At 45.9% G+C, this 12642-nt stretch overlaps 1 protein-coding gene across 11 annotated transcripts in view; it reads left to right on the top strand.

Annotated features, from left to right (window-relative positions):
• Positions 1-12642, top strand: part of LOC129810813 (epidermal growth factor receptor substrate 15-like 1) — a 34962-nt gene that overhangs the window by 2469 nt on the left and 19851 nt on the right. For 8 of the 11 annotated variants that reach the window (XR_008752785.1, XM_055861730.1, XM_055861726.1 and 5 more), the window contains exons 6-18: positions 71-136; positions 321-506; positions 656-901; positions 1016-1173; positions 1255-1432; positions 1978-2040; positions 3132-3220; positions 5681-5753; positions 5929-6090; positions 7753-7950; positions 9374-9538; positions 11651-11756; positions 12164-12220. Coding sequence is in view for 10 of the 11 variants with exons in the window: in XM_055861730.1 (XP_055717705.1) it covers positions 71-136; positions 321-506; positions 656-901; positions 1016-1173; positions 1255-1432; positions 1978-2040; positions 3132-3220; positions 5681-5753; positions 5929-6090; positions 7753-7950; positions 9374-9538; positions 11651-11756; positions 12164-12220 (1747 nt within the window). In the remaining variant the exon portion in view is untranslated. The remainder of the gene's footprint in view (positions 1-70; positions 137-320; positions 507-655; positions 902-1015; positions 1174-1254; positions 1433-1977; positions 2041-3131; positions 3221-5680; positions 5754-5928; positions 6091-7752; positions 7951-9373; positions 9539-11650; positions 11757-12163; positions 12221-12642) is intronic. The other 3 variants (XM_055861727.1, XM_055861735.1, XM_055861731.1) reach the window with 2 other exon arrangements.

The raw sequence follows: 12642 nt of genomic DNA on the forward strand, positions 1-12642 counted from the left end.
ATATGTTTGGTTGGGCGATTGTGAAGTAAGTGTTAAAGTTGAAGGTTGTTTTTTGGTTGTTGTGGTACAGAAGGACACTAGCAGCCCATCTCTCAGCACATCATCCGTCTCTAGTGAACCCCACTGGGCTGTGAGGGTGAGTCATGTAGAATTGACCCTGGACCATGTGATTGTTTGATGAGAGCATACTAAAATGAGTTTTTGTATATTAGAAAAAGTACATTTTATTGTGCAAAAACACAGAACATAATTCAGAGAATCATGAGTTTACCTTTGCTTATCAATGGCTTATTGTTATTTTGGTTCATTTCCTATTCCAGCCTGAAGAAAAGGGTAAATTCGACGGCATATTTGAAAGCCTTGCACCAGTCAGTGGACTCCTCTCTGGTGACAAAGTAAAACCAGTTCTAACCAACTCAAAACTACCTCTGGACGTGTTAGGAAAGGTTTGGGATCTCAGTGACATTGATAAAGATGGACATCTGGATCGAGAGGAGTTTGCGGTGGTAAGGTTTACTCCAGTATATTGTGGAATGAATAGATCTGAATAAACAAATGTTTCACGGCTCATATGTGCCTGTGTATGAGATAGTAACGTTTTTTATCACTAGTAATGAGTGTAACTTCCATCCTTATCTTTCCTTCTGTTCTCCAGGCCATGCACCTGGTCTACCGGGCCTTGGAGAAGGAACCGGTCCCCTCTGTTCTCCCCTCTTCTCTCATCCCTCCAAACAAGAGAAAGAAGTCATTGGTGGGCTCCCTTCCTGGCATGGTGCCCATGTTGCCCGCCAGCCCCCCGCCCCCCAAGGACAGCCTGCGCTCCACCCCTTCCCACGGTAGCATGAACTCCCTCAACAGCGCCGGCAGTCTCTCTCCCAAACATTCTCTAAAATCTGCACAGGTAAACACACACATACGTTGAGCAAACTATCTTGATTGGCAACAAAGCAATCGGTTAACTTATTAGTGTGTAATGTGTTTTAATATATGTAATTTCCCTCCCCGTGAACGTCAGCACTCAGTGAACTGGGTAGTCCCGGTGACAGACAGAGGGCGCTTTGACGACATCTTCCTGAAGACAGACTTGGATGTAGATGGCTTTGTCAGCGGAATGGAAGTCAAGGACATCTTCATGCACTCGGGGCTGCCCCAGAATCTACTGGCACACATATGGTAGGAGAGACGGACTGATGCCACCTGATTACCGGACTGAAGTTGACTGTATTACTCATGTTGTTGTTATTGTGTGTCCAGGGCCCTGGCAGACACCAGGCAGATGGGGAAGCTGACGCGAGAGCAGTTTTCTCTGGCCATGCACTTCATCCAGCAGAAAGTCAGCAAAGGCATTGACCCTCCTCAGGCCCTGACCCCTGACATGATCCCCCCTTCAGAGAGGGGCACTCCCGTGCCAGTGTGTACCACTCCCTCCCATGTATGCATGCACGCATCACACACCTGCACAAGAACACACACACACAGAGAGCTTTTATGTGAATTTTCAGAACTTTTTGGGGAGTAAACATGTATTTCCATTCCAAATCCTATTTTCCCTAACCCTTAACCTAATCAAAACCCCCAAACCCCTGACACTAACCTTAACCCTAAACTTAACCATTAAGCCTAACCTAACATTTGAACAAATACAGAACACGGATTATTATTGTTTTTCTACCTTGTCGGGACATTTTGGTCCTGATAATGTAGGAAAACACACACACACACTTTCTATTTTTGTGCGGAGACACACTTAAAGTGCTTGTAATTCCACTTTGTGACGAAGGTTATTAGGTTTACCACTTCAATTGTTGGAAGCATATATAGAGTACAACTTCCTTTCTGTTCATACACTTTGAGACAAATGACAGTTTAGGGAGATCTAATCGTGTGTTAATGTCTGGGATTGACACTGTGTGTCTCATGGCTAGGAATCATTCTTGTGTTCAGTAGTAGCTCTTCATCCCTTGTCTCTATCCACAGAGTATGTCTGGGTATATGACTCCCGTGGGCTCTGAGGTGGCTGCTCTGTCTGAGATGAGGCGGGTGAGTCCCATATTTAGCTTGTTGAAAATGCGTTGGAATTTCCAATGGCACTGCTTACAGGTGCTTGGTTTCAAAGAGGGAAGGGACAATACAGTTGTAGGATCTTCATTTGATCACCCTGTTGCAGGAGAACTTTCCTGCAATGCAGGACATTTACAACTTGTAGTGTATTTGAGGTTTTAAAAAGGCTTCTGAACTTTGGAATTTCCACTTTGGAATTTCGGACTTGATTTTGCCTTACGAAAAATGTATCGACCCCTACAAAAGGGTCCAATAATTATAATCCCACATAATAATTCACAATTCCTGTTGCTGCAGGATTATTATCCTGCTGTAGCACATGGCTCAAATTAAGATCCTACATCTGAGACACTTTGATAACAAAGACATGTGCTTAGGCAGCCGGGGAGTGTTATGTAACTACAGTATTGTGTTGTGGAGAGAGTATCTTCTTGATGGACAATAACTATTAATTGATTGATTTGGTGTGAAATTATATTTCTGTGGTTTGTATGTGGTTTGCAACCTGGAGCTCTGTGAAGTGATGTGCTTTGTGTGTTTGGAGGCTCCTGTAAACCTCTCTTTCTGTGACTGCGTTGACTGCTGCTGTCCTTCTCTAGTCTGGTGCTTAGACCCTACCAAGACCTTACCGCACACTGTTTTCTTCTTTACCCTAACCTAAACGCTGCTGAATGCCGCTTTCTGGGTTATATCTCTGTATCAGCAAATAATGTTCAAGTTCTGGGTAGGTAACTGACGAAAACCCGACAAATGCTTTCGATGGCTCGCTAGACAGAAACCCAAAGAGATGCAAAGCATTTGTGAGAACTCAGTGACTGTGAATGGTGGTGTGACTTGACCTCCTGAGTTTTCTGACCGTAGCGGCGGTGAACAACTCCCCTCGGGCCTTTTTCGCCCCGTCGCCCCGTCCCTCTGTGGTGCTTCCTTCCCTGTTGTCGCCGTCTCTTTACCATGGTTTGGTCTGGATGGTTTAGTGTCGTGCCAACTCTGGTTCTCTCTCAGGTCAGCTGAAGAATGGGGCTCACTTTCTTTCTCTTCTTCTCTTTCTCTTTCTGTCCGTCCTTCCACAGGACAGCTCCAGTTCTGTGGGGTCAGGGTCAGAGTTCACTGGAATCAAGGAGCTGGATGACATCAGTCAAGAGATCGCTCAGCTGCAGAGGTAATTCACAACACTGGGAGATATGAAATGTGTCATTTTCTTTCAAAGTGATCACAAAATAGTTTTGATTTAATTTATTCACTGTTGTTTGTGGCTTGTTTGTGCTACTGACAAAGATGTAGCAAATCCAGAATCTTAAAACACAATATCACAGAAAGTCTTAAAGGATGTGGTTTTCCAGATGTCTAGTCATTTTTCTTTGTCATATCTAGCTTATATCACCCTGTATGAGTTCCACCTTTCATTTCCTTGTTCGTCAATCATCACTCAACGACTTGATTAAGTCAGTGCAGTTTTAGTAATAGTTTAACCAAAATGGAATAAACAGAGCAACTATACTCTTGCGTTTTTTTAATAAATATATTGACTATCTACTGAACAGATTAAAGTGAGCATTCCATTTGAAACAGGCACCTTATAGATATAAGGTTTGTCATGATGCCAGTCATTTTATTAACGATACAATAGCAGGCCAAGTACTGTATTACAGTAGTATCGCGGTACCACGCTAGTGGCCTAGCGTCCGGTTCGACCCCCGGACCTGTTTTCCAAACATTTTCCCTCACCCTCTCTCTCCCTCACACACTCTCTCTCTCCCTCCCTCACACTCTCTCCCTCACACACTCTCTCCTTCCCTCACCCTCTCTCTCCCTCACACACTCTCTCTCTCCCTCCCTCCCTCCCACTCACTCGCTCCCTCCCTCACACACTTTCTCCCTCCCTCACACACTCTCCCTCACACACTCTCTCCCTCCCTCACACACTCTCTCCCTCCCTCATACTCTCTATCCCACGTTCCATCACACATTCTCTCCCTCCCTCACACACTCTCTCCCTCACACACTCTCACTCTCTCACACTTTCTCTCCCTTCCTCACTCTCCTTCCCTCACACATTCTGTCCCACACACTCACTCTCCCTACCTCACACTCTCCCTCATTCACAATTTCTCCATCCCTCACACACTCTCTCCCTCCCTCCCTCCCTCCCTCACACACTCTCTGTCTCCCTCACACACTCTCTCCCTCCCTCATACACTCTCTCCTTCTCTTACACACTCTTTCCCTCCCTCACATACTCTCCCTCCCTCACACACTCTCTTCTTCCCTCACATACTCTCCCTCCCTCACACACTTTCTCTCTCCCCCTCACACACTCTCGGTCTCCCTCCCTCTGTCTCCCACACACACTCCCTCCCTCCCTCTCTCCCTCACACACACTCTCTCTCTCCCTCACACACACTCTCTCCCACCCTCACACACACCCTCTGTCTCCCTCACACACACTCCCTCCGTCTCCCTTATAAACACACACACTCCATTCTCTCTCTCCCAGGAACAACATACACACTGCTCCCAACTTTAAAAATGTTAGTTACCAAGCAGAATGTAAGGAACACCAGAAAGAGATCTATTTGTCATATGGTTTAGTCTTGTATGAATCCTACCTTTTGAAGCAGATCTCATGAGTAGCAAACCCTCTTCCTTTCTTTCTGTGCCAATCAAATGACCTGTTGGCAAGTTACCAGGTTGTTAGCTAGCCAGGTAACATGACCGCACAACGTTGTTTGTTATTAGTTTAAAACGGCCTGTGAAGTGATATCAACATGCTCTCCCAATCGCAGAGGATGAAGAAGAGGAATCTTTAGTAAGATGAGTCCTATTCTTTTTGAACCGTTTGAGCTGCATCCTCGCTCGCCACCACGCCAAAGTGATATTTTAAAATCTGATGGAGGAGCAGATGTGCAGGGAGAGGGGATGCAGAGAAGCAGGTGAGTGATGGCTACTGGCGATGAGGCTGGCGGATTACAGTTGCCACACGTGATATGCGCATGAACGTGAAGTAGACGTTATTGAACCTGCGCATACAAGAGACTAGTTGCTGTTGCTTACATTTTTTTTAAAGAGAATTTGTCAACAAAACAAACTTTATAAGCATTTTATAACAGGCACACACGGGTTCTTTAGATCTGTATGGCCGAGAAATGGTAGTCTCATACGAAACGGGGTTCTAAAACACTTTACATAAGTATCGTGGTGTTTTTGTACCGTGATATTACCGTGGTACCGGTATACCGTGCAATACTAGTAGATGCTGCATATGGAACACAGTAGAATAGGTGATCAAATTGACACTTCGAAGGAGAAGAATGGTAACAGCCGGGTGTGGATGAGTCCTTCCCTCTCAACCTCATCCCACCTCATCCCCACTCCAACCCTTTTTTTTTTTTTTAATGTGTGTATTTGATCAATCTTTTGTTTTCACCACTTACTCTTCATGCTGCGTCAGCACTCTTGCTTTTACACACTGGAGTGCGCTCAGGTAACCCTCTCTTGGCTGTCCCAGTCTGTCCTTTTTCTCTTGTCGTCATTTTGTGTCTGGAGGGAGAGAGGGATGAGGAAGAGGGAGGTGGAGGAGGGCGGCGCTGTGTGTTGATGGGACTGTTTTCCTCTCCGTCAGGGAGAAGTATACATTGGAGCAGGACATCAGAGAGACAGAGGAGGCCATCAGACACAAGTCCTCGGAGGTGCAGGTGAGCAGGCGTACCATTTCCTCATTTTCTTTTTTGACACACCATGTGTTTTTTAATGCTGTATACTGCTACTCTAAATGGAACGAGGTAGTGCAGCACCGTGTTCAGAGTTCCCTTCTCTTTTCCCAGATTGTCATTGTTGTGCTGATTACATGTGTGTCTGCGTGTTCGTCAGGAGATGCAGAACGACCTGGACAGAGAGACGTGCAGCTTGCAGGAGCTGGAGGCCCAGAAGCAGGAGGCCCAGGAGCGGCTGGAAGAGATGGACCAGCAGAAGGCCAAGCTGGAGGACATGCTCAACGACGTCCGGATCAAGTGCAATGAGGAGTCCCAAATGGTGAGAGTAAGGGATAATGGGAAGCAGAGGGGTTTGACAGTGGTCTGGTTGTAATCATGGAAGCAATATAGCTATCATGCTTGTAAACAAATTATAGATTTCAAAAACCACATTTAATAGATGGCTTTTGATAAATAATGTTTTGTTGTTACATTTAACTGCCGAAAATGCTGTTATAGAGGCCATTTCCTTAGTAGTTGACGTCAGAGGTCAGAGGCATGTGGGAGAAGTGGGTGCTCAGGATGATAGACGAGTTTCCCACTAGTAATTACCAGTTTGAGGGCCGTTCAAGAGGATTTCTCCCAGTCGTATGTGGTAAATTCCCACTTCCATGTCACTGCCTCCTTCAACACCAGATGCGCACTAGTGACTCTCATAACGGGGGTACATCTCCCGCTCTGGGGTAATGTGATGGGATGTCACTGTTAATAAGTAAGCGCAACACAGGGTGCGTTGGCTAATTCATTTGAAACTCGGTCTTTGGCTTGCAGATATAGAGCGGCTACTACCTGTTTGCTGAACAGGGTGCAAGAGGGAAGTTCGAGCACTTTCATAAGGAACCAACTATCATCAACCACAGAGAATGGGCACATATCTATGGCCAAAAACCAAAGACTGTACAAAATATAAACATAGCCTAGCTATCGCACTTGTAATTTCTTTGGCCCGGTCAGAATCAGCTGCTGAGGGCTGCATGAATGCAGAGGGGAGACGTTGTTGTGTTGTTGTGTTATCTTAGCGTTTCCTGCTTGCTACGGCATACTGGGGCGATGTCGATGTAAACGTGTCAACATATTTGAGATGTTGGCAGCTGCTTAGGCTATTGTCATTGAGCGTGGCATCATGCCGTTAATGTGTTATCCACAACTCTCTGTCCATCGCCGTTGGAACCTACAGGGAAGCCATAATGTTCCCAAACGGAAGATTTCAACTATGATAGAGGATCCTCCAATTCTGGTTTATCGCCATCGTACAGAACTATTCTGAACAAAAATATAAACGCAGCATGGGAAGTGTTGGTCTCATTTATCATGAGCTGAAATAAAAGATCCCAGAAAATGTTAATACACACAAAAGCTTATTTCTCTCAAATTTTGTGCACAAAGCCCTTTTATTGGGAAAAAAACAATTCTTGTTGGCTGGGCCTGGCTCCCAAGTGGGTAGGCCTATACCCTTCCAGGTCCACCCATGGCTGCGCCCCTGCCCAGTCATGTGAAATCCATAGATTAGAGCCTCATTTATTTATTTCTATTGACTGATTTCCTTATATGAACTGTAACTCAGTCAGATCTGTGGAATTGTTGCATGTTGCGGTTCTATTTTTGTTCAGTAGTAGTTCCCGGCTTCGACCTCACAAAATAACAGTTTGAAATGCCCCAATTAAGAGTTGAATTTTGATTACAATGTTCACATCGGCTCTATTTGTTTGAACGGAATAGCCAGAGAGAAAGAATTCAGCTCAGATTTACTCAAGAGGCATAGCCTACAATGCAGTGTAGACATAGCCTGTAGGCCTAGTGTTTTATATGTTTATGTGTTGTACCGTTACATCTCTACAGCCTTCACTATCAATCTGATAGGCATCGCTTTCGTCCTCCACTTTCTTTTTTCCTCGCTGTCTCTCCCACTGTCTCTTGCTGTCAATCTCTTTCTCTACCCCAGATTTCATCCCTGCAGAATCAGATCCACTCCCAGGAGACTGACCTGCAGAGCCAAGAAGAGGAGCTGAGTCGAGCCAAGGCAGACCTGAACCAGCTGCAGCTGGAGGAGAGCCAGCTGGAACAGAGCCTAACGGCTGGCAAGTTCCAACTGGAGACCATCATCAAGTCCCTCAAAGCCACCCAGGACGAGATCAACCAGGTGAGAGAGAACCAGGTAGAGGGAGAGGAGAGGCAACAGACATGCCCCCAGTCAGATATGCAGAAGTCCCAGACACAGTGATGTCTTGTTGCTGTTAGGGTTAAGTACCACGACTCATCACACCTGATTCACACTATAAGGCCTTTGATATTGTATTGTCACATTGTCCATTCCAGCATGGTTCCAGCACAGCTATGGTGGATGCATAACCAAGCCAACCCAATTCAGCTCGGCATGGCTCGGTTTTGTTCTATAGTGAGTGTGAATCAGGCTAATGTGTCTGGGATGTGAGAGGACCTGTTACAAGACACTTCCTAGTGTGACCACCAGGGGGAGTTTTTGTGTCACGAATTGACGAACATGACCAGATTCAATATGTGCTTGGTCTTCCCTTCTGGGAGAAATTCAGCACAGACTGGGAAATGAAGAAGTACTTAATAGATTTTCAGTGAAATTCTAGTGAAGTTTTTTTTTAAAGTGCATGTCATCATAGTTAACCCCTCATTTGGAGATATCTGCCCTCCGTCAGATTTGGGTGTGGCAGTTTCAGTATCAAATGTACCACCTCCGCTTTCTGCACCACACTAATCATCATATCTGACATGACTTTCACAGCGCCAGCCCACACTTCAGTTCTCACATCACGCCCCCACATCACCCTGAGAAAGGATGCTGAGACACAGATGGCTGTGTTCTCTTTTATAGGTGAGGCTGGGGCGTCCCTTACGTTACGTTGAGGAAAGTGAGAGAAAATCCATTCCGATCTACTCTCATTATGAACAAATAGCAGCGCTTAGCTACTTCCATACCCTGCAGCGCCAAATCATGTTGACTAATATCCTCATTCATCACTCTTCTCTCATTGAATTCAAACCATACTGAGATTACAGTATTGTAGTCCAAGACCACCATCTGTGAGGAGCTATGGGGAATACTCGCAATCAGCTGTAGCCACTGCAATGTGAACGGAACCATGTGACGCCTGCACTGAGACTCCTCCCAGGGTGCCCTGCACGAGGCCATATTGTGAGAGGGTTTCTCTTCACAAATGACTGGTCCCATTCAGGCCTTGTCGGAGCCGTGCGTACTGTCTTATGAAACACCGCGGTCAAAAGGCAATTGAGTGGGTCGTAGAGCCACGCCGGTTGATCATTTCCTCGACGATCACCTGCAATAATATGCACTCACTCTCCGTTCCCTAGAAAAGCTATTAGGCCACTATATTGAACGGAAAGAGATCCTTTTGGGATGGTGGCTCATTTTGATGGAATCTCTCAAAGACACATTCAAATGAAAGTCATCACAACCTGATGTACAAACACATGCGTTCACATATAACTGTTGTTCCCCGAACAGCCCTAATATTCTCTGTTGAAAGAAACCCTACATGAACCTACTGTGTTGTGCTGCGCTGTTCCTCCAGGCTCGCAGTAAGCTGTCTCAGATCCACGACAGCCAGCAGGAGATGAATAAGAGCATTGAGCAGTACAACAGCAACCTGAACGGGACCCACGGAGGCAGCATGACCAACCTGGCTGACATGAGCGAGGGATTCCACGACCGTGAGAATGGAGGTTTCGGAGCCATGGTGAGGAGACCACATTGCTCAGGATTTTAAACTCTGGGCCCTGTAACTACGACCCAGAGTTTTTCCTAAGCATGTAGAGGTAATACACTACATGGCCAAAGGTATGTGGACACCTGCTCGTCTAACATCTCATTCCAAAATCATGGGCATTAATATGGAGTTGGTCCCCCTTTGCTGCTATAACAGCCTCCACTCTACTGGGAAGGCTTTCCACTAGATGTTGGAACATTGCTGCTGGGACTTCCATTCGGCCAAAAGAGCATTAGGGAGGTCGGGCACTGATGTTGAGTGATTAGGCATGGCTCGCAGTCAGCGTTCCAATTCATCCCAAAGGTGTTCGATGGGGTTGAGGTCAGGGCTCAATGGCGGCAAGCTCTACACCACTCCAGCTGACGCTTGGCATTGCGCCTGATGATCTTAGGCTTGTGTGCGGCTGCTCGGCCATGGAAACCCATTTCATGAAGCTCCCGACGAACAGTTCTTGTGTTGACGTTGCTTCCAGGGGAAGTTTGGAACTCAATAGTGTTGCAACCGAGCACAGAGGACGTTTACCCGTTGCTCGCTTCAGCACTCGGGGGTCCCGTTTTGTGAGCTTGTGCGGCCTACCATTTCGCGGCTGAGCCGTTGTTGCTCCTAGACGTTTCCACTTCATAATAACAGCACTTATAGTGGACCGGGGCAGCTCTAGCAGGGTCTCAATTTTACAAACTGACTTGTTGTGAAGGTAGCATCCTATGGCGGTGCCACGTTGAACGTCACTGAGCTTTTCAGTACGGACCGTTCTACTGCCAATGTTTGTCTATGGAGATTGAATGCCTGTGTGCTCGATTTTATACACCTGTCAGTAATGTGTGTGGCTGAAATGGCCAAATCCAGTCATTTGAAGGGACCATGTAGTGTGTATAAAAGAGGTCAATTGAGGTTGAATGCTTGGTGTCTAGTGGAGAACTGGTTCAACCTAGAAAGGCAGTACTCTGCTGAACACATCTGGTACATTTGGACTTGAACAATGGATGGCAGCTAAGGTGTAGTACATTTCAGCCACATCTGCAGATCATGGTAACATGATGATTCATTGTCGGCTGCTGGCCTGGGTGTGAAATTGACCTGTGTGTCACCGGAGATGATCAGATAAAGAGAAGAGATAAGTGGAATATGCTAAACCTTTGCCTGTAAAGAAAAGAGGTATCATTTCCCTTGTTTAGTGTCAGAAATGTTCCGTTCAAACGAGCGGCTCCGGGGCATGCAGAATCTTAAGTGGTTTATATTAATCCCATAGTTTGGTTATATCTTATTTAATGTAATTATCTTGGCTTAAATACTCTTGCACGCTGTTATTTTACCTGGCAGCCCTCTGTTATTCCGTCTTAAGCTTTATTACTTGTGCGTTTTGAAAGGGCTCGAACACTTAGCGCTTATTCTTGGCCCTAATTCTGGGCAGCGTTGGATGTCATGGCGGAGTGAATACAGATATCACGGTCAGGCCTCTTATTGAAACTAGGAAAAGTCCTGCTAATGAAACATAACAAGTTAGCGTTTTCATAGCCAGGGCTTGCCTGGCACGTGAAGGCAGGTTTTCTAGAGAAACCCGACACCCTGAAGAATGTGGGCCCTAACAGATGGTTGTTTCCTACCGACTCTTGGGAGCTTTTTCATTGGGACCAGCTGAGTGCAGTGGGGCGCAGCAGATACAGAATGGGCAAATTGCAGAAGAATGAAAATTCCCTTTGTGTTATTAAAGTGAAACTCAAGCCCGGGGCGCTCTCTGGTCTAGTCAAGTCTGGAAGCAGCAACAGTGGAGGCTTTTCTTCAGGCACACATTCCTCTCTCGTCGAGGTCTCTGTTAGTGTTGTTGAACTCACATTCCTCCTCTTGAACCTGAGTGGGCCCTTATTGAAATATGAAGTATTTTGATTTGATAGCTGTCGTGTTTGACAGCTCGGCAAGACTTATCGGCCGACTGAATAAACAATGGAGTCGACGTGCGTTGGTTTTTCTCCTTAACGTCTGTCTGAGGGGAAAATGGTTGGAGATGGTGGCACCGTTTTAAGTGTAAATAAACCAAGGCTCTCCAGAACCAAACAGACAGATATGTTTTTCTCCCATTCTCAGGAGGACCCGTTTAAGGTGAAGACATCTGGGTTCTGTAGCGTCCCTCAGGAGATGCACACAGACCCCTTCCACTCCGAAGACCCCTTCAAGACAGACCCGTTCAAAGGTGCCGATTCTCTCTCCTCTCCCTCTCCTCTCCCTTTCTTGTCCTTCTCTTTCAATGGCCTCTGCAATCGCTCATCTCTCCCCGTTATCCCTCCGTCCTCTCCTCAGATAGTCCTGCTTGAGTTTCCTCTCCTCCTCGCTCAAATGTTCCCACAGGGCTCCCATCCTCCCTATCCCAACATGATTTGTAGTTTCACCAGAAGCAATGTGGACTCCTCTGCAGCTTGGCTAAGACGTTGTTTTTGCAGTTCTGCCTTTGTTTGCCTTAAGTGTGCTCTATAATTTGTTTTTGATCCTTCTGTGTTTAGATACCCCCTTCCAACGTTTTAGCTTTTGTCCTCTGTGCCATAGCCTCTGATTGTCTTCTCCCCCTCCCCCTCGTCCCCCATCTCAACTCCTCTCCTGTAGGTGACCCCTTCCAAAACGACCCTTTTGCAAAGCAGCCATCACTACCAGCGGCTGCAGGTATTTATTTATTCATAACCAGAAAGAGCCATACACAATTAAACTTATACATGGACTTCCATACAATGCCATCCTCCTGTTAAGTTGATGACATTCTGGAACTTTGAAAAACAGGGTCCAACCGGGCTTCACTTCTCTCTCTTTGAAATATACAACATACATTCCATAGAAAATATTTGCTGGCTGTTGAATGTTATCTTAATGGTGATTGCCAAGTGTCCGTAGACACTTCTTGCATTTGTCTGGCGTAATGGAGAATGCCTACATTCTCAATGTTGACAATAGCAAAGCCAAGGACAGTTGAACACACAGCACTTTTAAAACTGATTAAAAGAATATGCATAATTTCCAAACAGTTTCCTTACCAACAATAAATGGAACTGTCATAAGGGGAATTAACATTGAACATAGTGACTAACTGG

This window comes from Salvelinus fontinalis, chromosome 14, assembly GCF_029448725.1.
Source record: "Salvelinus fontinalis isolate EN_2023a chromosome 14, ASM2944872v1, whole genome shotgun sequence".
NCBI classification, from domain to species: Eukaryota; Metazoa; Chordata; class Actinopteri; order Salmoniformes; family Salmonidae; genus Salvelinus; species Salvelinus fontinalis.